At 38.7% G+C, this 26,576-nt stretch overlaps 1 protein-coding gene across 1 annotated transcript in view; it reads left to right on the top strand.

Moving 5' to 3' along the window:
• The window catches only part of SPATA16 (spermatogenesis associated 16), a gene marked incomplete at its 3' end in the record, with an annotated part of 224,474 nt that overhangs the window by 116,658 nt on the left and 81,240 nt on the right, over window positions 1-26,576 (top strand). The window contains exon 4 of the mRNA XM_082655288.1: window positions 19,604-19,688. Within this exon, the coding sequence (XP_082511414.1) occupies window positions 19,604-19,688 (85 nt within the window). The remainder of the gene's footprint in view (window positions 1-19,603; window positions 19,689-26,576) is intronic.

The following is a 26,576-nucleotide window of genomic DNA, read 5'->3' as shown; positions in this document are numbered from 1 at the left end:
CTGGGAAGGTTTCCTTGTCTCCATTTCCTCCAAATAGGATCAATTATTCTTTTTTCTGTACTATTTTTGTACCTTCTTTTTACAGCTACTAGTGCATATTTTATGTCATAACTATTTCCTTAAATGTCAATTTATCTTAAAAGACCATGGGTTTCTTTAAGATGGAGAACTGACCAATTCACCTTTCATACCTTCACTACCCATCTTCACAACTCAATCACATTAGTCACAGTATATATATTCGTGGAACTAAAATTAGAATGCATATGAAAGCACATATCACAAATAGAGTGCTCTGAAATGAAAAATGGTATTATTGCTATTTAAATTCATGCTGTAACAACTGACATTTTAATCAGCATTACAAAGAACAAATTCTTCCAGAGGGGGCTTCTTATCTAGATTAACAAAATCTAGAATCTAATAGTAAAGTAGGTAAGATCCCCTTAGACCAGATGTCTATATACAAAAATACAGAATAAAAGAGAGGCACCATCTTCCAAAACTTTATAAAAGCCAACAAAAGAATTTACTGGGAATAATTTGACCTAGACTCTGTAATGAAAATTTTATGGTTTTTATCTACATCTTACATGACTTGAGTTTCCCCAAGCCTTATCAACTCATGAACACAAATCAAACCATAATAATGGCAGCAACTCAATACACTGGCTTATATCCCCACCTGCATAATATAAGACGTTACTTCTCCCCCAACTTTCTTGGCATTCTTGCAAACTGACTCACATGCACTCCAGAAAAAGGATACAGTTGAATAACATACATGAAGAAGTTAGCATTTAATGTCGTTATCTAAGACCGCCACCCCCCAAAAAAAGAGGTAAAGTCAAATATCCTTCAAAGTCTATTGTCCGCTATCATCATGTACGTGGTTTTGCATATACAACATATATATGAATATGCTCACAAAATAGGTAATGTTTATTGTAATGTTCACTATATAATTCCAAAGAGATAATATATTCAGAAACCATCACTCGAGGATATCTCTGCTTGGAGTACTTCAGCAAATTAATGAAGATTCTCTTTGTTGGCACTTCTTTTTCATCCTCATCATTCCATCTTCCATAGATGACTTTATCAGTCCATATAACTCTTCCTTAGCCCTCATTTATCTAAGGTTTTCCTGTAAGGCTTGGAGGACTGCCCACTTGCCAGGCAGATGTTTGATCTCTTTGCCATTGATCAGGGAAACCGTTACATCTTTCTCACATTTTAAAAATAGGTTTCAAACTTGCAATGATTATTGCTGATTTGACTGACTCCATTCCCTGCCTGTGGGCTTAAGCTTATTGAATAAAATGGTGAGCTCAAACTGGGCTCTATTTAAATCTTCATCTTTCCTTTTATCTTTTGATCAATATTTTGGAATCCAACTAGGTTAAATGCATGCATAATGTGACCTTGCTATTACTGGGGTTTCACATCAGTCTTGAGTCTCTGGGTTCCTCACCAAGGAACTGGGAACAAGTTCCAACCCCGGGGGCTAAAGGAACTCTCTATCTGCTAGCATAATGTGGATACTTCCTTAGGGATCCCGTAACATTCTTTTCCTAGGTTTGTTGTGTTCTAAGTGTAACTGCTCAAAAGAATATCTTTGAGTCATGGGTCTCTAACAATTTATTTCTGTGAAAGATTTTGCTTTCCTCAAATAAATTCTGTTAAATCCTGGCCATGGCAGTAGGTTCCTAAATCCCTGCCTCTCCTGCATGAATGATTGCATGCATTCAATCAGGGATGCAAGCTCTAACCCTTTTTTTTTTTAATGTCAGAGAGGGTTTTTCCTCTAAGAGTTTTATTTATTTTTTTTACATCTTTATTGGAGTATAATTGCTTTACAATGGTGTGTTAGTTTCTGCTTTATAACAAAGTGAATCAGTTATACATATACATATGTTCCCATATCTCTTCCCTCTTGCGTCTCCCTCCCTCCCACTCTCCCTATCCCACTCCTCTAGGTAAGCTCTAACCCTTTGATGGGAAGAGTCCTTTCCTGAAACAGGAAGAGCTGAAATGGATCCCATCTGTACAGGGCCTTGAGACCTCTTGTGTCTCACCTTTTGATCATCCCCAGGTCAGTAGTAGCAGCTCAGAAGTTCATTAACAGGCTTATTATTAAATCTCTTCTACCCAGAATCAAGTGGATTACATGAGAGCAATACGAAGCAGGGTCTCCACTACACTCACTGTGAATATTAGACGCTTATAATTCACATTGAACCACCCTGGCCTTCACTCCTCCCTGCCAACACACCTAGAGCCCCATACCTTCCTTCAAGGGATACACTTATTCTCTTAAGGTTTTCATGAAATTTAGAATTTTAAGATGTTCTTGCTGCAGTCTACTCTTCTGTGAACTGGTATGATTTGTTTCTCCATGCCCACAGAACTGTTTCCTTCTTTCCTTAAAAAAACAACTCACATGAAAAAATACTTGCCAGCTGTTATTGCCTTCTGAAATTAGTTATTTTTAAATTTATAAATATGCTACCATTACTTAACGCCTATGGGCACATTTGCAAAACCAAAAACACAATTTAAAAAATAAGGCAAACTGTGGTTTGGAATAAAAAAAGAGAGCATTGTCTCTGCCTATATTAAACCCCCTTCAAGCAAACATCTAAATAAACAGATGGACAATGTACTGTGCCCCCAAAGAAATGTAAATGCTTCCTCAAATCAATACCATGAACAAGTTCAGGGGTGCAAAAGCTTCTCCTGAAAATGAAAGGGTGATCATCTTGTAAACTTAACATCTGCCATGCTAGAAGCTAACATCTCCCTTCTAAGGTCTTCCATGCATTCTATCCCAAAAGCTCAATAATGTAAATACTACTTTAAATGACACATAATAAGTTCTCAATAAACAAACAGTTGTTTGTTTTTAACATGCAGACCACTTTAATTCCCAACTCTTTTGCTTTCCTTATGCTGATCGCCATGTCTGGAATCTCTCTTTTTTTTTTTTTTTTCCTTCAACCTTGCTGCGTTCCCTTTTTATCTAAGGAACAGTCAATAGAAATTTTACTTATGTTAATGTAGTTGTTTGTGTGTGTTGAATAATCTACGAAGTAGTGAAAATACATCAACGTTTATTAGCCAGCCTTTCTGATTCCAATCTATAAATTAAAAGTTACAAAATGAGCATTCGGAAAGCACCATTTCAGCACAAATCAAAGGCTTCTATGGATTACATCTCCTGAAAAATTCTCTAAGAAAGTCATACAGCAAGCTGTCTGAGGATAAATACAGGTATCTCTAAGAAAATATATATCCAATAGAAAAAATGCACATGTATATGCATTTTTTCCATAGACTCCTGAGTCAGGGAAAAAGTTAAATCAAATTATAAGAATCTATTGCAGAACATTACTAAGTGAAAGAAGCCAATCTGAAAAGGCTACATACTGTAAGATTCCAAGTATATGACATTCTGGAGAAAGCAAAGCTATGGAGACAGTAAAAGTTCAGTGGTTGCCAGTGGTGGGGGTGAGGGAAGGGATGAATAGGTAGAGCACAAAGGATTTTTAGGGCAGGGAAAATACTCTGTATGATGCTGTAATGGTGGAAACGTGTCATTATACATCTGTCCAAACCCATAAAATGTACAATAAGAGTGAACCCTAAGGTAAACTATGGGTTTGGGGTGATTATAATGTATCAGTGTAAATTTGTCAATTGAGACAAATGTACCAGTCTAGTGGGAAATGTTAATAATGGGGCAGAGGGTATATGGGAGATCTCTGTATCTTCCTCTCAACTTCACTGTGAACCTAAAACTGCTCTAAAAAATAAAGTCTTTAAAAAAAAAAAGAATCTATTGCAGACTACTATATAATCAGCTGTGCCTGGAAGAAGGAATAGAACAAGCAGAAAATGAGATTCTTGTCCTTGAATAGCTTACAATTCTACTGGAGAAAAGGTAAACAATTCTCTCTACAGAGTATTAAACAGGTTCATTGAACCATGGAGGGTGGCATGCCACAATGCATTCATGCTGTAAAACAGTTCCCCTTAGATGATAGGAGATCACATCATTTATCATCTAAATTAGGAAAATTTTGAGAGTGAAAGAGGCCCTATTAATTACCCTAGGACAACAGGCATAGACTAGGACTGTCTTGGGAAAACCCAGGTGTATGTTCACCTTAAGCATGGAGTCAAAAACATAGGCATCACAGTGCTGACCACTCTATCCTGAGGATTCCCCCCGAGCAAACATACTGCTCTCAAGATGTTTATCCATCAAGGTAGTCTAAAGTGTAGAGGAAGATGAAGAACAAGGGACCTAGAAGCGGTGGAGATCACTTTGTTTTTCTTTTCTATTCTCTTCCTTCTTTTTTTTTTATTGGGGTATAGTTGCTTTACAACGTTGTGTTTCTGCTGTACAGCGAAGTCAATCAGCTATATGTATACATATATCCCCTCTTTTATTGATTTCCTTCCTGTTTAGGTCACCACAGAGCACTGAGTAGAGTTCCCTGTGCTATACAGTAGGTTCTCATTAGTTGTCTATTTTATACATAGTAGTGTATATATGTCAGTCCCAGTTTCCCAATTCATCCCACCTCCCTCTTCCCCCTTGGTGTCCATACATTTGTTCTCTACATCTGTGACTCTATTTCTGCTGTGCAAATAGGTTCATCTGTACCATTTTTCCAGAGTCCATATATAGGCGTTAATATACGATATTTGTTTTTCTCTTTCTGACTTACTTCACTCTGTATGACAGTCTCTAGGTCCATCCACGTCTCTGCAAATGACACAATTTCATTCCTTTTTATGGCTAAGTAATATTCCATTGTATATATGTACCACATATTCTTTATCCATTCCTCTGTCGATGGACATTTAGGTTGCTTCCATGTCCTGGCTATTGTAAATTGTGCTGCAATGACCATTAGGGTGCATGTATCTTTTTGAATTCTGGTTTTCTCAGGGTATATGCCCAGGAGTCGGATTGCTGTCATGCAGCTCAATATCAAACAAACAAGCAACACAATCAAAAAAATGGGAGGAAGACCTAAATAGACATTTCTCCAAAGAAGACATACATGGCCAACACACACATGAAAAGATGCTCAACATCACTAATTATTAGAGAAATGCAAATCAAAACTACAATGAGGTATCACCTCACACTAGTCAGAATGGCCATCATCAAAAAATCTACACACAGTAAATGCTGGAGAGGGTATGGAGAAAAGGGAACCCTCCTACACAGTTGGTGGGAATGTAAATTGATATAACCACTATGGAGAACAGTATGGAGGTTCCTTAAAAAGCTATTCTCTTCCTTCTACTGACTGTTTCTCTTTTAGAGATCCTAGTTCTTATATATCTCTCATTGCTAGTCACGTACTTTTTGGCCTGGGTCACACCTCAACTGTCTGTAAAAGTTGACTGCCCAGCCTGGTCCATACAGAAAGAGGACCAAAGGGGATCAGAATCACCAAGACCTGCCCTTTCACCAGGAGGCACGTCCAACTCATTTTCTCTTAGAAGTGGACTGGATGAGACCATCACACTTTATTTACAATGGGTGAGAGCACTGCACTTTTTCAGCTACTCAGACATAAACTCTATGATCAACATCTTGGTGTGTCCTTCCTGCCCCCTGCCACCCATCATCAGCCACAGTGCCTTTCACAAACCGAGTGGTCAACAGCTTTTGTTTGAATGAATGAGTAGATAAATGAGGTGATAGCTATGCCTAGAGACAGGAGAATAAGAGCTTTTCTACCCTCCTCTACCTGCACAGAAATATCCAAAGGAGCAAACAAATATCCTAGCATGTGTGCCATAGTTTGCTTCCCCAATGCACATTTTTTTCCTGAAGGAATAGATCTCAAAATATTTAATGTAATTCAGCAGAAAATTTGGTTTCACATGTAGAATCCCATTTTAACTTCAACAGCACATATGTGCCTCCCTTCATGTAACAAAATCATTAGCAAATAGTTACTGACCACCTACTATGTGCCAGTCACTGTTCTAGATGCTTGGGGATATGGTAGTGAGCAAACTTTCAAAAGTCTCTGTCCTTATGGATATTTCAACTCATTCATTTGATAATCGTGTAGCAAGTCTCTGGTGAATTCATAATGACGAATGAGATGTGATCCCTGCCCTCCTCAAAATTGTACTATATCAGAGATGCCTTTAAAGAATACCAATAGTGGGCTTCCCTGGTGGCGCAGTGGTTGAGAGTCCGCCTGCCGATGCAGGGGACACGGGTTCATGCCCCGGTCCGGGAGGATCCCGCATGCCGCGGAGTGGTTAGGCCCGTGAGCGATGGCCGCTGAGCCTGCGCATCCAGAGCCTGTGCTCTGCAACGGGAGAGGCCACAGCAGTGAGAGGCCCGCGTAACGCAAAAAAAAAAAAATATATACCAATAGATAATTCACAAGGGATAGTTGAAGGGCTCTAAGAAAAGCAAAGTGTTATGACAGGGTGGAAGACAAGAATAAAGAATATTTAAATGCAGTAACGGTTAAAGTAGCCTGCACGAAGAAAGTGGCACCCTCATTGCACTCTCACAAAACTATACTACCTATGTTAGTTATAAGGTTCTGTACGTTTTTCAAGTGCAAAAAATGACTTTACTGATAATGAGAAAATCAATACACTTTTGAAGCAGTCTCAATAAGCCTGTTTGGATATAAGCCCCTCAGTGAAGCAATGTGTATTTCATTTTCCTAAATACCAGTGTTAGTGCCTGGGCAGAATAAGAATTTGCAAATTGAGTGCTTCCCAAGTATCAGGCACTGCTCAATGTGCATTACATATAATGGCGCATTTAATCCTCCTGACAATCCTATGAAGTTGGCAACTGTTATTATCTGCACGGTAATATGAGGAAACTGAGGCACAAAGAGATTAAGTCACTTGTCCAAAGTTATACAGAGAACAAACGGCAGAGCTGAGATTCAAACAAAGGCAGTCCAGCTCCCACATCCTGAGTTCTCAATCCCTGCACTGGATTGCCTCTCCCTTAATCTGATGAAAATAATTTCTTCAAAGTTATCAATGAAGATAATGTCTTCATCTTCAGAAAAGACACAAATGTACAAGACTATTCAATACTGCAACCAAAAGAAGTGACTAATGTGTCATTTTTTGGTACTTTAAGTCATTGAGGGAAACATTTTGGGCACAGGAGATTTTTTGATGCCTCACAAATTATCTACTTATTTTGAGATGTACCGCTACCTTGAAAAAATTATATGCTTGAATGAAGGAAGGTATTGAGAAAGGGAGAAACTGAATCCTATAGTACTGACCCGAGGCCAGGGGGAGGTGGGTTTCATCGTGGGGGATCTTTGGTGGCCAAACTACAAACAGAATACAGTGGAAGGAAAGAAAAGAGATGCCAGAACAGAGGCATGAACTATTTAAAGGGCTCTAGAAAAGTGCAGAAAGCAAGTCTGAACACATCATAATTTTGCCTAATGTCCTCACTGAATACATATCATGCATAAAAATCAGCAAATGCTTTTATGTTACTTGTATAACCTTCTGCTGTCTTGGAAGAATGCGCCAGTCTTCCACCAGTGAGCTGTTAACACTTGGAAAACAGATTCTTTATTGTATCTTGATGAGATTTTCACAAATAGGTTTTGTTTTTAGTAATGGTGTTTTGTTAAGGCGGTTCTTCTATTTGGATTAAATTGAGAATGCTACCCATAAAATTGTTTTTAAAGATCCATTCTCCTCGGGTCACAAGTGTCCTGTGTAACAATTTCGACCATATAAAGATGTTCCCCAGGTATAAGCTACCCCTCTCCGAGCTCTACATTCAACTCATTCTGACCTTTCACACCATTCCTATCCTTTCAGTACAGAAACCAAGCTTGCCTGAGTTGGGAGCATCGGATTCAACCTGCGACCCTCACCATCACCACATTCACCCTCTGGTTGACAACACTAATGTTAATAACAATGGTATCAACCTAAAATGTGTAGGTTTCATTTCATAGATTTCAAACCGTTTTACAAATATTATTACTTCTACACGCACACACACACACCCTTCCAGAATACAGGTATTATTAAAAATCATCTTCATTCTAGAAATGGACCACAGAATGTTAGGAGGAAGACTTGGATTAAGTGACTTGTCCAAGGTCAAGTATGTTCTAAAAGAGTAAGAGGCATGACCCCATGACCTGGGTTCAGCCTTCACATAGGACCACACACGCAACATTCCCCCTTTCCTTTTCTCCGTCACTATTTGGTGCTTAGGCTATTACACCTGAGGGAACATTTTCTAAGACGAACACGCTCTTCCACCACTGGGCAGATTTCCTCTGGCTTGTCTTTTTTGTTTCATTTTGGAGCCAAAAAATTACCCTGCTCAAGATCGGTAAGGAAAAATGCTCTTGATAATGTAGTCTCGACTAAGAAATGTTATGAAGTAAAAGACAACCTTAAAAAATTGAAAACCTGTTCCATCAACCTTTTTTAAAAAAAAAAAATGTATTTATTTATTTATTTTTGGCTGTGTTGGGTCTTCGTTGCTGCGCGGGCTTTCTCCAGTTGCTGCGAGCGGGGGCTACTCTTTGTTGCGGTGCGCGGGCTTCTCGTCTCAGTGGCTTCTCTTGTTGTGGAGCATGGGCTCTAGGCACAGGGGCTTCAGTAGTTGTGGCTCACGGGCTCTAGAGCACAGGCTCAGTAGTAGTGGCACAAGGGCTTAGTTGCTCCACGGCATGTGGGATCTTCCCAGACCAGGGCTCAAACCCGTGTCCCCTGCATTGGCAGGAGTATTCTTAACCAGTGTGCCACCAGGGAAGTCAACAGTTTGGCAAGAAATTAGCATCAAGGAACTCCAACAAAAGTTAATAAAGTCTTGTAGAAGATGCACAAGAAAAGAATGGCATTATGGAAATAGTACATTACCAGAGTTAAGAGGCCAAATTTTGATGACAAATGTATCTGTTTCAATTCTGACCCTTTCACTGCTTTTTTGGAAAACTAGTCTCCTCAATTTGAGGAACCTCAGTTTCCTCATTTCATAGCTTGGTTCTAAGAATTCAATGAGATGTAAAAGCAATTACTATGTACATGGTAAGCACTCAAGAAATATTGGTTGCTGTTACAAATAACGATACTATTACTGTTGTTGCGTGTAATGGTTATCAACTGAGAATCTAGAGACAGGCAATATTTGAAATTCCAGGCTAGTAGGCAGACAGTGAACTTCAGGAAAAACTCTCATCCATTACTGGACAATCTTGCAGGAGCAAGCGTGGCTAGAACTCCATAATAACCACATCTGGAATGATAATCAAGGTAGGAACATATTAATTAGATTTGGTCTGCAAAAGGTAGAGACTTGGTCTCGGGGACAACTTTCAAAGAATTAAGCAAGCAGCTCATGCAGCTCAATAACAAAAAAACAACAACCCAATCCAAAAATGGGCAGAAGACCTAAATAGACATTTCTCCAAAGAAGATACACAGACTGCCAACAAACACATGAAAGAATGCTCAACATCATTAATCATTAGAGAAATGCAAATCAAAACTACAATGAGATATCATCTCACACCAGTCAGAATGGCCATCATCAAAAAATCTACAAACAATAAATGCTGGAGAGGGTGTGGAGAAAAGGGAACCCTCTTGCACGGCTGGTGGGAATGTGAATTGGTTCAGCCACTATGGAGAACAGTATGGAGGTTCCTTAAAAAACTACAAATAGAACTACCATATGACCCAGCAATCCCACTACTGGGCATATACCCTAAGAAAACCATAATTCAAAAAGAGTCATGTACCAAAATGTTCATTGCAGCTCTATTTACAATAGCCCGGAGATGGAAACAACCTAAGTGCCCATCATCGGATGAATGGATAAAGAAGATGTGGCACATATATACAATGGAATATTACTCAGCCATAAAAAGAAACGAAATTGAGCTATTTGTAATGAGGTGGATAGACCTAGAGTCTGTCATACGGAGTGAAGTAAGTCAGAAAGAAAAAGACAAATACCGTATGCTAACACATATATATGGAATTTAAGAAAAAAAAATGTCATGAAGAACCTAGGGGTAAGGCAGGAATAAAGACGCAGACCTCCTAGAGAACGGACTTGAGGTTATGGGGAGGGGGAAGGGTGAGCTGTGACAGGGCGAGACAGAGTCATGGACATATACACACTAACAAACGTAGTAAGGTAGATAGCTAGTGGGAAGCAGCCGCATGGCACAGGGATATTGGCTCGGTGCTTTGTGACAGCCTGGAGGGGTGGGATAGGGAGGGTGGGAGGGAGGGAGACGCAAGAGGGAAGACATATGGGAACATATGTATATGTATAACTGATTCACTTTGTCATAAAGCAGAAACTAACACACCATTGTAAAGCAATTATACCCCAATAAAGATGTTAAAAAAAAGAATTAAGCAATTAGTTACAGAGGCAGACTTGTTACAAAGGTCCAGAGATGAAACTATAACTTCTTCAATGTCCACCAACTACTGAAATGCACAAACCCACAGCATTATAGGAGCTGGGCCTCCTGCTGAACCACGGATGACTTAGGGGTAGTGGAGTGGGCGAGAGGATGACCAGGGCAAAGCACAAACAAAAGCAGATATAAATTACTGAGCACTGTATTCGTCAGGTTCTCCAGCGACACAGAACCAATAGGAGATAAATATACAGAGAATTGGCTTATGCATTTATGGGGGCTGAGGAGTCCTATGAACTGTAGCTGGCAAGCTGAAGACTCAGGAGAGCCAGGGCTACAGTTGTAGTCTGAGTTTAAAGGCCTAAGAACCCAGAGAGCCGATGATGTACATTCCAATCCAAGTGTGAGTCCAAAGGCAGGAGAAGACCTGTCTCAGCTTGAAGACAATCAGAAAGTGAATTCTCCTTTACTCAGCCTTTTTTGTTCTATTCAGGCCTTCCACAAGTCGGATGAACCACCACCACTCTGCGGAGAGCAATCTGCTTTACTCAGTCTACAGATTTAAATATTAATCTCACCCCCAAACACCCTCACAGAAGCGCCTAGAATAATATTTAATCAAATATCTGGGCACACCGTAGCCCAGTCAAGTTGATACTTAAAATTAACCCCACAAGCACCTACTATTTACCAGGTACTGTAAGAGGCACTAGAATGGTAGTTCCCTGTGGTTTAGTCTAGAGCTGCTTCCAGTGCTGATGGAGATGTTCTGTGTCATTCAACATAGCAGTCACTAGCCACATGTGGTTATTGAGCACTTGAAATGTGCCTGTGTACCTGAGACACTGAATTTTAAATTTTAATTTTAACTCATTTAGATATAAATAGCCACATATGGCTTAGTGGCTACCATATCAGGTAATACAGGTCTAGGGAAAGAGGGTAATAAACAAGTAAACCAACAAGTAAGTTACACAATGTGAGACTTATGCAGGAAAAGGATAAGGTTCTGGCTGAGGTAGGGCAGAACTTGTTTAGATAAAATGGTCAGAGTAGGCCCCCCTGAAGAGGTTATCGATGTTTAAGCTAAAGCCTAAAGTCCTAACTCTTGAGAAGAAGCAGCCAGATGAATAACTGAGAAAACAGAGTCCAGGCAGGAGGAACCACACGCACAAACATCCCAAGGTAGGAAACTGTGTATTTGCTTTGAGCAACTGAGTAAGCCACACTTGACTGGACGATGATGGAAAATGTGTTGAAGAGGAAAACAAGAACAGCCTATTACAAGAGTGGGAGGCCACCAAAGGAGCTTGGGTTTTATTGAGGTAATTTACAGTTACATTTTTTAAAGATCATTGTGGCTGACTGCTGCGTGGAAAATATATGAGCCTGCAAAAAGATGCATCGCGCGTGTGTGTGTGTGTGTGTGTGTGTGTGTGTGTGGTTGCTTGAGTGAATCTGCTAGTTTGGCTCTCCTCCCAAAACAGAATATAATCTTTTTAATACTAGTGTGTATTTGTATTCAAAAGGAATATGCACTTTGCATCAATGTTAATTTATGTGAAAGTAATGGCATGTATATACATACACTAGAGCTTTTTGAAGTACAAAAAGAAGGAAACAACGTGTTAAATATGTTGAAAATAAAGAAGAATTCTGTAGTTAAAACTATCCAGTAGGGCTTCCCTGGTGGCGCAGTGGTTGAGAGTCCGCCTGCCCATGCAGGGAACACGGGTTCGTGCCCCGGTCCGGGAAGATCCCACATGCCGCGAAGCGGCTGGGCCCGTGAGCCATGGCCGCTGAGCCTGCGCGTCCGGAGCCTGTGCTCCGCAACAGGAGAGGCCACAGCAGTGAGAGGCCCGCGTACCGCAAAAACAAAAAAAAACCAAAACTATCCAATAGATACATTTCTAAGAAGTACCCATACCAGTTACATAAATGAAATAGCTGCATACAAACTCCATAAGATTGTCCTTGGACTCTTGAGAGAGGTCAATTTCTGGTTGTAGAAGAAAGAAAAGGAGGAGGAATTTGAAACAAGTTGAAAAGACAACCATGAAACTGACTAATGTCAAGGAAAGAGGACCCACAGAGAAAGATTAAAGCAATTGGAGTTAATTAACCTAGGGAAGAGAAGATTAATAAATTATTGTGAGGATATGTAGAACTGCTATTCAGAGGATAACGTCTACTTGGGGTTGCAAGTATCACTGGATAGAAAGCTGAAGCCTGCAGACTAAAACTGCAGAAGACGCTGTTTATGGCTGTGAAACTCTGGAATCAGTGAGGAAAGCAGAGTAATACCCTTCCATGAAGGTCTTTAAAACAGAATAGATTCTCTTCATCAGTCTCATTTGAAAGATTTAAGTGTGATCCTGCCCAAAGGCAAGGTGCTGAACCGAATGACTTTTCAAGGTCCTAGCCAGTCAGCCCAATGAGACCACGCAGCTGAGGGTGTGCTATGATTTTCTTTTGTTTATCCATATCTTACTGTTTTACACCACCATGTGGCCACACTGAGTAGAAATGCTATAAATTTTGAATCTGAACATAGGCCTTGAGAAATGTCAATAATTCTCATACTTTTAGAATTGCACAGTCTGTTTAGAAATATTCAATGTGTAAAGTCACCTGGCATGAATATCTTTATATTGTACATAGTGACCCTTTTTCAGTATTAATTTGGAAAACAACACTGATACTTATCGTATAAATAATAACATGTCAAATTCTTTTATTGTGTATTTGCTATTTGATAGAAATTGTATTTGATTCACAATAAGCTGAGTTCATGACATAAAAATCTTTTATTTTAGAGGCATATATATTTGAAAGCCAGATTCTGACCCTTTTATATTTAACAGATGTATTAAGTAAATGAGACTTCAGAAAAAAATTTTTTTAATGAATTCAAATACAGTATCAAAAGAATGGTAGATTTGCTTGCAGAAAAACAATAATTGTTGACACATTTCTATAGACATCATGTTAAAAATAATTTTAGGGCTTCCCCGGTGGCGCAGTGGTTAAGAATCCGCCTGCCAATACAGGGGACACGGGTTTGATCCCTGAGCTGAGTGTTGCATTGGATTCTACATTGGACAAATTAAATTGACAAAGCCCAGTCTGTCCCTCCATTCCCATGTCACCTCTAGTACAAAAGCTTTCTGTTAAATACAGACAGTGAGGTAGACCTAGGGCCAGACTGCTTGTGTTACAATCCTAGTAAACTATGTAACTCTGTAGGCTTCAGGATTTTTGTAATGAGAATTAAATGTAAATAAATTAAATAAGGCTTCATTACTTAATCAACAAATATTTACTGAGTGACGACTACACTATATAGTGCCACACTAATAGTGCCAGGCACTATCCTAGGCACTGCAGAGAGAGCAGTGAATCAAACAGACAAAAGCCTCTGCCCTCTGGGAGCTTCCATTCCAGTAAAGAGCCAGATAGTAAATATTTTAGGCTTTGTGGGCCATAAGGTCTCTGTCACAATTATTCAACTCTACTACTGTAGCACCAAAGTGGCCACAGGCAAAATGTAAGCAACGCACAAGTGCATGAGCATTGCTATGTTGCATTAAAACTTAATTAGCAAACCCAAGTGGCAGACTAGGTCTGGCCCACAGGCCATGGCTTGCTGACCCCCATAGTAGAGGAAGACAACAATAAACACCACCAAGATGAAAAATAATAAAATAAACACGATGTGGAATGGCGATAAATACTGTGGAAAAAGCAAAAACAAACAATGGTATGGATGGTATTGGAGTGTGTCAGGGTAATCCTTACTGAGAAAATAACACCTGATAAAGACCTGAAGGAGGTGAGCAAGAGAGTCAGGGGGTGTCTAGGGAAAGAACATTCTAGACAGGGACTGTCAGGTGCAAGATCCCAGAGGCAATAGAGTACCTATTCTTTTTGAGGAAAGCAGGTGGACAGTTTGGAGCAAGTAGGAAATAAGATCAGAGAAGTAATATGTGACCAGATGGCATGAGGCTCAACTGCCGTTTTAAAGACTGGTTTTCACTCTGAGTGAGAGAGAAGCCTTTGCAGTTTTAAGCACAGCAGTGACCTACTCTGGTGCACTAATTTTAATGGGATTGTTCTGTCTGCTGTGTTGAGAATAGACGGAGGGAGAAGCAGGGAGTCCAGTTTGGAGTCTGTTGCAATAATCCCGGTAAGACATGATGGACCAGATGGTAATGCTGGAGGTGGTGAGAAGAGGCAGGATTCTGAAATAGGTCAAAGATAACCTGACCAGAATTTTGTCTTGGATTGGATGGGAAATGTGAGAGAAAGAGGGGAATCAATGATGACTCCAAATTTTTTGCCTGAGAAACTGGATAGATGGAGAAGACTACTAGAGCTTGGGGAAGAGGAAAAAAGGAAGATCAGGGTCTCAGGTATGGAAATACCTATTACGTATCCAAGTAGAGATGTTGAAAAGCAGCTTTTGTAAGAGTCTGCAGATCCAAGAAGAGGATTAAACTCGGGGTATAAATGTGTGAGTTGTCAACCAATGGGTGGTGTCTAAAACCATGAAACTGGTGAGATCACCAAGTGATTAAGTACAGAAAGAAAGAGAATGGGCCCAAGCATTGGGCCCTGGGGAGCTCCAAGTTTAGGAGTCCAGAGAGAAAAGGAGACAACAGCAAAGGAGACTGAAAACAGCAACCAGTAAGACTGGAGGGAAATCATAAAGAGCAGAGTTGTGGAAGCCCAGTGGGAAGTAGGTACTGGAAGAGAGAACAATCACATCAGTTACACCTGAGAGTATGTGTAAAATGAAGACTGAGAATTGAGCCACCGTGTTTAGGAGTGTGGAGACAAGAGCAGTTTCAGTGAAGCAGTTTCAGTGAAGTGGGAGGCATAAGAGCCTTGTTGGAGTGAGTTTTTTTTGAGAGGAGGTTTTGTTCTTTTGTTTGATTGGGTTTTCTTTAAGAGAAAGAATTAAGTTAACTGGAAGGGAAGTGAATCAAGAGAGGTTTGGGGGCTATCTTGCTTTGTTTTAAGGTGGTAGAAAGAACAGCATTTTTGTGTGTTAGTAGAAAAGCCCCAGGAAAAAAGGAGAAATTTGAAGACAGAGCAAGAGGGAAAGAGAGAAAGAGAAAGAGAATTGCTGGAGCAGTTTCCATGGGTGGGCAAGACAGGATGCGATCTGGTGCAGAACTGTGGGTGGGCTGGATTCACATTCTGCATGTAAAGGGCTTATCGTGGTACTCACTCAGCACTTAGTAAATCTCAAAACCCACAGATATTAAACTACTAGAGTCTGTCATACAGAGTGAAGTAAGTCAGAAAGAGAAAAACAAATACCATATGCTCACACATATATATGGAATCTAAAGAAAAAAAAATTGGTTCTGAAGAACCTAGGGGCAGGACAGGAATAAAGATGCAGACACAGGGAATGGACTTGAGGACACGGGGAGGGGGAAGGGTAAGCTGGGACAAAGTGAGAGAGTGGCATGGACATATATACACTATCAAATGTAAAATAGATAGCTAGTGGGAAGCAGCCGCATAGCACAGGGAGATCAGCTCAGTGCTCTGTGACCACCTAGAGGGGTGGGATAGGGAGGGTGGGAGGGAGGCTCAAGAGGGAGGGGATATGGGGATATATGTAAATGTATAGCTGATTCACTCTGTTGTACAGCAGAAACTAACACACCATTGTAAAGCAATTTTTCTCCAATAAAGATGTTTAAAAAAAAAAAAGTGTTGGCTAATGTGATCTTACCATTCCAGTGCAGCTACAACATTCAGTAGATTAATGAAAATAAGCTGAATAGAATAAAGATGATGACAGGAGGACATTTAGAAGCAACAGTGAATCACACTGACTAGCATCTAGGATGTTGGTCTAAAGGTAAACAAAGATACCTGAAGAAAAGTAAGAAGAGTGATGGGTTACTGTTTCCTTTTGACTCATGAGGTGAGTTAGCCAAAACCAGGATCCCACAGGTACTTGACTCCTTGTAGATACTCCGGGTTGATTAATTATCTTTGCCCTTTCAAAACTCAGCATGATGAAAAACCGCTACTCTTGCCTCACAGATATTGCATGGTATACGTAATGTTATTTCCATGCCCTTTTCCTGTTCTTCCACTAATTTTAACACTGATACATAAATGCTAAGCTGTAGGACAGAACCATGGTAGGGAACCAGACAAAGGAAGGTGGGTGGTAAAAGTATAACTGCCATTTCCACTGGGAATAAAATGGGGTTGGAGCAACTACAACCTAAATTGTGTTCCTAATATGAACACAGCTCTGTGCCAGGTACTGGAAGAAATACACTATACTTATGAAAAAGATCCCAGCAGACATGCAGCTCTATGAAACCATATTTTGTTATTAAACACAGGTATCTTTTTATGATTATAATAATTGTGCTTCACTGAGGGCAGGTAGCAAATTTCAATGAATCTTAATTCCTCACTTATTTCAATATAAATTTGGAGATGTGTTCCTTGGGAAAAAGACTTGAGCCCCCAGGTGGCATAAAATCATACTTCAGAATGTAGCAGTTTGGTGGACTTCCCTGATGTCGCAGTGATTAAGAACCCATCTGCCAATGCAGGGGACACAAGTTCAATCCCTGGTCCAGGAAGATCCCACATGCCGCGGAGCAACTAAGCCTGTGCACCCCAACTACTGAGCCTGCGATCTAGAGCCTGCAAGCTACAGCTACTGAAGCCCACACCCCTAGAGCCCGTGCTCCGCAACAAGAGAAGCCACCGCAATGAGAAGCCCGCGCACCGCAACGAGAAGAGTAGCCCTCGCTCCCCGCAACTAGAGAAAGCTGCAACGAAGACCCAACGCAGCCAATAAATAAATAAATTTTTTTTAAATCATGCAAATAAATAAAATTTAAAGAAAAAGAAAGTAGCAATTTGACAACACATTATAATAGAAAAAGCAACTTTTGGAAAACATTAATAAAACTCCTAATTTTACAATGGTGAACTCAAAACCAACTCACCAAAAGCTTTACAAATGCAGGAAAGCCCTAGAAGCCCACTGTCGTGACTTACCTCCTCATCTCTCACAATTGTTCCAATCCAAGGATGGCAATAACTAATATAATAGAAACAATCGATTCAGATTTTGCTTAACTCAAGATTCTGTGTCTATGATCCAGGATTATCTTTAACAGTTTTTGCATGTTTCAAAATTGTAAAGTTTCTTTCCTGAACTCTGCTCAGTAATTTTAGTACAATATGTATGTTGTCCCTGAAATATTTAAGGAGGCCTGTGACCAGAACTATAGAAGCTGGCCTCTGACTACTGATTGACAATTACATCAATGCTTGCCACCTGTTGCTCAACCTAATAATTCGTTTATCTTAGAGTTCGGCAAACCATGCCAAATCTGACCCAGCACATATGTTTAGTAAATAAAGTTTTAATAGAACACAATCGCCCTTATTTTTTAACTTATTGTCTACAGCTGCTTCTGAAAGGCAAAGGTGAGTAGTCATGGCCCACAAAGCCTGAAATATTTACTGTCTGGCCCTTTACAGAAAGAGGTTGCTCACCCCTGGTTTAACTAATAGCTGGTGTCCTCATTAAGCAATGTTTGCTTGAGCCATATTTACATATCCAAATGCTGAGGGAAGGAGGAATCAGAGTGCAGAATCAAGTCATCACGTCAGAGGACCCAACTTGTATGAATACAGTGTGCGCTGTCCTTGGCAGTGAGACTTTACATTCTTCCTTGATTTCTTATAAATTCAATTTATAAAATAGATTTCTATTAGGTGACGGGCATCTACATGTCAAGTAGACTTCCTTTTTAGGTTGTCAGGGGAAGAAAATTTTTACAAGTGTTTCAATCAAAATGCAAATATTTGAAATTTACTTTGCCCCTCTCTAGTCTGATTTTTATAACTTGTTTTCTACCCTGTACATGTTCATGCAATATGAAAACCTCCTAGCTCGCTTTATCTTATCATTAAACTAGGGCTTTGAAAAATATAAAAGGATTTCTGAAAGACAACTTATTCTTAAATTATTGCCAGTTATTTTGAAATGTCAATGGATAGCTTCTTTCCAATACCACATGTGTAAAAAGAGAAATGCTGAGCTGCGTAATCCTTCAAATGGTGGTATTTTTTCCCATTGTTAACCTTTAGAGTCCTCATTTTTGTCTGTCCTGAGCGAGAATCTAAACATTCTAATTCTTCAGCAGAGTACCATAGTAAGTTTATAGCTGCTCTGCCTTAGACAACATATATATTTACGGAAGGAAAATTTCTAATTCAATTTACAATTATGTCAGGAAACAACACGTATCTTGCAGGCAAAGATAAGAAAAACATTCAGGGTACACAGTGCTAGGTCTGCTTAAATAAATAAACTTTTGGTACTAGTGATTAGGTACACAGGATTATTATATGTCTAATTGGCCAACGTGACAATTTGGAATTACTTCCAGTCACATTTAATTGGATTTGGAACCTCTGGAGAAAAGAAAGGCCTAGCAGAGAAACAGCCATAAAAGTAAACTGTTTTTCCAAAGGGTGCTAAGCAATGAATTAATATCCATTGCACAATAGTTTTTAATATGCCCTCAGCTTAGTAAGACTAATGCAGTGGTCGTACACACTAGATTCCAAAACTAATTCAATTAAACACAAAGGCCGGGGGAGGGGGGTGTTTGTTGAATTGGAAAATTTTTTATTTTCAATTTTAAGGAGACTACTTTAATCAGAGGTGAATAATCTTCAATTTAGGTAAAGTCTGAGATATGCTTTAGTACCAGTATAATAGTTAGCTATATATGCTACGCGAGGTTTGAAGGTGTTCTAGAGTCTATAAAATATATGTTACTCTATAAATGCTTTGAAGCTTAATAAGAGGTAACCAAAACAAAGCATTCTCTCATAGTCTTTAAATATTCTTATACTGTACAAACAGAAAAGCAATGTAGAAGACAAATGGTGTGTTGCTTCTTTTACAGTTTTAGTTTTGGTACCAAAAAAAAAGACCTACTTTCTACATTCTAAACTGTGCCTTATGCTTTGCTTAATATTAGTCTAGTCACATTTATACATTACAAAATCTTCTTCTTCAGTATTTATATATACTGCCTGTTATAGTTTTCCTTCTGTCCTATAAATTTGTTTTTTAAAAAATCTGTCCTTGTTCTTAGGAGTGCCATGATTGCTGACTACATGTTCTGGCTCTGTGGAGGAAGTGAACAGTCTATAAGCAAGCTCATCAAACTATACTGGCAGGTAAAAATTGATGTCCCAACTAGGGAGGAGGAGCCCATTTCATTTTTAGAACCAAAATGAAGGATTGGTGCTTAAAAGACTGCTGAAAAAGGTAGCTCTGGGCATATCAATCAGAAGGACACTACTCAGTAGTAATGTATTTATAATGAAGTAGATTTTCTGAGACTAATTTTAAGGGCAAAATTCAAGGTTGTTAACCCTTGGCCCATACTTCAGTTTTACAACCCAATATAAATTTTAGACATCCCAGGAACTACTTTCCCAGGCATGCTACTATAATGACAAGATCCTTTAAAAAATGAACACTGTATTTTCATAGATTCTTCTTAATCTATGACTTGTAAAAGCAGATGCTAGAAGTACTACCAATTACATAACAAAGGAAAGTACAAAGATCCATTGTATTTGTGGGGTAACGTAGTATTTGAAACACTTAACCAGTACTAAACTGCATATCATCTTTTTTATTTGTTATTCAAAATGGCAGCAAGAAGTCATACCAAAGGTCAATTAGATGTCAAGAGGAGAGTCAGAATTTCTTAGAATTTTTAAAATTTAGAATTTACTAGTTCAGTCTCCTTCGCAACATACAAATCTGTTCTTAACCTATCCTCTCCCCACAAACTGTCAATGACTTTCTGACGAAATATATTCAAAGTGAAGAGCTCACTTATCCCCCAAAAAACAACATCTAATTTGCTAATTATTAAACTGTTTTCCTCATTAAAATAGATTTCTACTCCCTTAAAACTTCCATCAAGTAGTTCCCAGTGAGGCCACATGGACCCAATGGAAACCCACTTCCAAACGAAATATTTTCAAATATTTGAAAATCCAGTACAGACGCTAACTCCCTCCTCCAAATCTTCTCGTCTCCAAACTGTGTGTGGCCTTTTTTTTCTTTGTATTTAAAGATGGTTTAATGTTATTGAACATGAACCTTTTCAACCAACTAGAATAAGATCTGCTAAAACACTAATATGAAAGTGAGAAATAATTGTCAACAGTCGTCTGATACGTCCTGATTTTTCCCACATTTTCACTATTGTGTCTTGGCCCCTAGTTTTCTGTTTCTATATCACATGCTGTCTTCAGTAAACAATAAAGTATTAGGTTTATCATATAAAATTCTCATTAATTTGTATGGTTCTGTCTAAATATTTGGAGCTCAATTTACCTAAAAATAAAGATTTAAATTAGTCCTAATATACTTGACACCTGTAAATTGACCTTAAAGTAGATAAAATTATTATTATTTCAAAAAATTATTAATTTGCTAATAAGTGCAAGACTTTCCTAGGGGAGTCTGGAACATGCAAAATAGTAGCAGTTGCTTATGTATGTAAGTAAATAGTTGTAAAAAAATTGCTAGATATGAAAAATAAGCAAATAATGTCTATTGCATAGATACAGTAAAAAGAAAAGGGGTTTTTATTAAAGTATTTCAGAGGCTTTTGAAGAAAGGTGGGAAAGGAGTTGTATCTTGAGGGTTAGATGATATTCAGCAGGCCTGGCATTTACTAGTTCGCAAACGAATGTTTGTTTCAATTTATTCATTCATTAAACAAACATATATTGAGTACCTACTGTTTTATCTACATTGAAGTAGGAAAAAATAGATTCAATGTTGGTGCAACCTAAGATAGGTTAAGAGCTTGAAATTTTTGTAAATAAATTTTTGTCTGTTTTCTTTAGCTTTCAAAGAGCATTAATATCCCTATTTTATTTACCTAAAATAAAAATTTTTTACTAAAAAATATCTCCACTTACCAATACGTGCATGTTTGCTACACAAAAAAGGAATAAAAAGAATACTATTATTTTACTATTCTGCATTAATAAAAGTAACAAAAACCTATTTGTCCTTGTATTCTCTTTTTCTCCTTTAATTTGAAGCAACGTGGTATATTGAAAAACGGTCCTCATCTGGAAGTCAGATCTGACTCAGTCCAAGTTCTAACACCAACATCTAACCTAAAACAGGCTAGTCTCTAGAGGCGCTTCAAGTAGAAAATAAGAGGTAACTGGCATAAGACATTTGAGAAGGTCTATGTTTAAAGCCCATCTTAGCTCTAAAACCTCATGTTTTCAGGTATATCCAAATATGATGTCATACACCTACTGAATGGGAGAAAATATTTGCAAATGATATGACTTATGAGGGGTTAATATCCAAAACACGTAAACAACTCATACAACTCAACATCAAAAATCAAACAAACTGATTAAAAAATGGGCAGAAGACCTGAATAGACATTTTTCCAAAGAGGACCTGCAGATGGCAAACAGGCACCTGAAAAGATGCTCAACATTGCTAACTATCAGGGAAATGCAAATCAAAACCACAATGAGATATCACCTCGAACCTGTCAGAACAGCCATCATCAAAAAGACCACAAATAGCAAATGTTGGCGAGGATGTGGAGAAAAGGGAACTCTCTGACACTGTTGGTGGGAATGTAAATTGGTGCAGCCACTATGGAAAGCAGTATGGGGGTTTCTCAAAAAACCAAAAATAGAATTACCATATGACCCAGGAATCCCACTCCTGAGTATATATCTGAAAAAAATAAAAACACTAATTTGAAAAGATACATGCACCCCAATGTTCATAGAAGCATTACTCACAATTGCCAAGATATGGCAGCAAACTAAGTGTCCATCAACAGATGAATGGATAAAGAAGATGTGGTGTATATATACATATATATATATATACACATACATACATGTATACATATATATGTATAAATACATATGTGATGTATACACACACACACACACACACACACACACACACACACACAATGGAATACTACTCAGCCATAAATAAGAATGAAATTTTGCCATTTGCGACATGGATGGACTTGGAAGGCATTATGCTAAGTGAAATAAGCCAGACAGAGAAAGACAAATATTGTATGATGTCACTTATATGTGGAATCTTAAAAATACAATAAACTGGTGAAGATAACAAAAAAGAAGCAGACTCAGTGATTATCAGTGGGGAGAGGGAAGAGGGGAGGAGAAATATAGGGGTAGGAGATTAAAAGATACAAACTATTATGTATAAAATAAGCTACAAGGATATATTGTATGACACAGGGAATATAGCCAATACTTTATAATAACTATAAATGGAGTACAAGCTTTAAAATTTTTGAATCACTATATCATGCAACTGTAATTTATATAATATTGTACATCAACTATACTTCAATAAAAAAACAAATATGATGTCACAAATTTAAGGAAATTTGTAACATAATTACAAATGTAATTATGTTATGGAAAAAAGTAACATAATTACAAAACACATCCTGCAGATAAGTTCCGTAAACAAAACCCTTCTAACCTGCCTGCCTCAACATCGGCACACCACACCAGTATCTCAATAGTTATATACTTCCTTCTGCTAGCCACCCTCTCCCTGATCTTAATTCAAATGCATACATCTTCCCCCAAACCTTGCTCTGTTCTAAGTCAAAAGGGGTTTTTGGAACAGTGCCAGAGAGTATGCAGTCCATGCCAACTTTAAAGACAGGGCTGTCCCACTACCCAAACCACCATGGCAATTACACTGTTGAATGTAAGAACGCCCCACACATCACAGATTAGGAATTATGTCTGCATGTACATTTGTAGACATCCATTAAGGCTGAAGAGATAGGGGCTATTTTCCCTACTTTTGTAAGTGGAGAAGTTACTATATATCTGCCTTTCAACCACATAAAATCCCTACCACCCTGGTCAGTTATTCTCTTAGAGATGTTAAACAGGAAATGGAAATTTTCAGAATGTAAAAATTTAAGAACAAGTCTACACCTACTTTCACAGATCGTTGACTTACAATCTCTTAGATGCAGAAGAACAGACCTTTGCCTTGGTGAGCTCAAGAACACCTTTTAATTGCATTAGGAATACTTTTCATGTCAGCAACTCAGCAAGGAAAAAAGGCATAAAGCTCTACACTATATGACAGCTCATACTGGGATGTATCACTTTCATTAAAAGTGTTTGCACCCGTTATTCTATAATAGTATCACCTCTTCAGAGCTAGAGAGAGTTGGAAATACCTTGTCACACCGTACCTGCATTCATACTTCTACAACCTGATACTCATCCTCTGTTATCAGCCAGCCTTCTCTTCTCAAACACCCCCAGACCTCATCACAATTCTGAACTAATTAGCAAAATGGGAAGTCCCTAGTCAGGCTGGGAATTAGCCATTTTGAAGCAGCGACTCTTGTGTATTTATATATTGTTCCTAAAGTAATAAAATTATTCCAAGAAGAACTTCAGAGTAAACTCTAGTCTACCTCCCAAGCCCCCTGACCCTTAGATCCAAGGATAGATTTAATAGCATCGGGAACTGAGCTAGATTTAATAGCATCAGGAAATGTAAAAACAAACAAGCCTTCCTCTTCCACTCCTGTTTTCTTGCCTTCGTTTTCAGCCACGCTCTCAGACACGTGAGTTATCTGCTGTGCAGCTTTATCTCCTGCAAAGTGAGGAACAGAGCCAACTCTGGTCTGCATCACTCAGCAAAGCGGAGTGAGAAAAGGTGATGACAGCTACTTTTGTTTCAGTACTCCCATGAAACGAGTACAGAGGAACCCCACTAAACAGGGGCAAGCTGCCTGATCAGTTCATTCCCCATCTTGACTGTTCATTTTAAATTTTCTTTCTTTCTTTCTTTCTTTCTTCCTTCCTTCCTTTCTTTCTTTCTTCCTTCCTTCCTTTCCTTCCTTCCTTCCTCTCTCTCTCTTTCTTTCTTTCGAGTCATAAACCCCTCTGAGAATCTGATTCAACTGATAAGCATCCACTTAAAAACAATACTCATAAACACATACACAGAAAAAAATGTGCTATTATTTATCTCATTGCATTGGAAATTGATCTAAACATAGTTAACAAAACAGCATTGACAAGGAATTATGGCTTTCTCACACTTGTGAGAAGGTTGTACACTTTTTCAGGAATAAGAAACTGAAATAACATATTTGACATTGCGTCAATGTCAATGTTTCATTTAATAGCAATAAGAGGTAAAATTCTGATTCACAAAGTCTGATAGCAAATGGAGTCAGAGCTCCTGTAGCTCACAATATCTCACATGGGCCATGTGTCAAGAAATACCAAAATTCATATTACATCATTTCCTTTGTCCTCAAGTCAATGAGCTTATCTTTGTTAACTTCATATTATCAAGGCTATCTATGTCAGCAATTTGTTTCCATTCTAAAGTCATCTGGACAAAAAATGACCTTCATACGACATAAGCCATTTGCAGAGTGTCTGTAGATTTTTGTCTCTAGAAACTCTCCAGACTTTATCAGTCTCACCTCCAATATTAGAAAATCCAGATTTCTGTCTGACTCCAGCAACCTCATTCAGAATAGCAGCTCGACCAAAAAAACTCATCATTCTTCAGCAGTATCTCTAATAGTAAATTCAGCATTTTGATCAAAAGATTTGCCTCATTTATGTAACTAAGATATGAGCCGTTATAAAGCTAGTCCTGGAATGAACTTCTCACATCCAATTTGTTCTAAGAAGGGGTTTCTTTTCTCTTAAAAAAAAAAAGTTAAAAGGAGTAACCAAACCAAATATCTCCTAAATCTCTTCCCTGGATTGCCAACACACTTCTCTAGCAGGAAAGAACCTCATGGTGTGCTCTTATATCTTGACAAAGATTTACTGAAAAGGCAATGATTTGAGTTCTTGGCTCTGAGGAAGTTGAAGACTTTCACAGCAGTAGAAGGACCTCTTCGGGGATTGTTGGAAGGGCTGTTGACTCTAACACGGGCCCATGTAAAAAGCCTGACATGTGGAGCATCTTTCCTTAGTGAAGCAGCAGAGGCTGAGGAAGTGCCAACTTCTCGGGTCCTCCATCTGTGCAGAGAATACCAAGACTTCCCATCCAATTCAAGTTGTACTTGGCATTGAAATTGTGCACCATCTTAAAGATATCAATGGCCTAAATGGTTTCCAAGGTGGGCTCACCAAAAAGAAATATTTTTTGGTGTAATCAGTTTACTTTCAAGGGACAAAATCAGGAGCTGGCTGCCCTGAGAGACAAAAGATTTTCCCCAGGCACATGCTTGAGGAAGATGGTGCACAGTTTGTGGTCCCCTAAAGCACTTCCATGGCTTTCGGGGGTTCACAGACCATAGGATAAGACACTTGCACTACTCCTTCTCTTTCCAACAGCCCTTTTTCACTTTGGTATTGGGCCTAACAGGAGACATTTACTGCTTCCAGCACTCAAAGCAAAAAATAGCACCCAGAATGTTAGTGTCATATAGTGCCTCCTCAGACTGCACTGTAGACATTCAAGCTTGAAACCTTTCCAATCCAGTGTCTCCAGACTCCTCTTAAGCTAGTGGATAGCCTTCTTCTTTACTTTCAGATTGTATTTGTCATTCATACTCATTCAGCACATATTTATCAAGTACTTATTAGTGACCATGTGTTAAGCACGGTGCTATGTGTTGGATATACAGCAGTGAAAGAAAGAGACATCACCCTGTCTTCAAAAGCACATATTCTAGTGCAAAATACTTACCAAGAAAAACAACTGGGACTTAAAGGAGACATCACTTCTTAATCTGTTTTTCTTCCACAATACCGTCAAAGTACCAAAAACCATCATGGTTTGACATGAAACTCAAACCAATAAAATTGAGAATATTTTGGTATAGTTGTTTTGTTTGCAATTTAAAAATTCAGTGCTTATGTTAATTCAACAAGTATTTGTGTGTGTGTGTGTGTGTGTGTGTTTTAAGTTCAGAAATGCAGACAACCTTTGTGCTTTAGTTGAGTTGGGGATTCATAGGAATATTTGGAGAAGGTTACAGTTTTCCAAGAGTCTTTTGTCTCACTGGT

The sequence above is a fragment of the Grampus griseus genome (assembly GCF_964374135.1).
Source record: "Grampus griseus genome assembly, chromosome: 5".
NCBI classification, from domain to species: Eukaryota; Metazoa; Chordata; class Mammalia; order Artiodactyla; family Delphinidae; genus Grampus; species Grampus griseus.
Note: the sequence above shows the minus strand (reverse complement) of the source record. Positions and strands in the feature narration are given on the sequence as shown.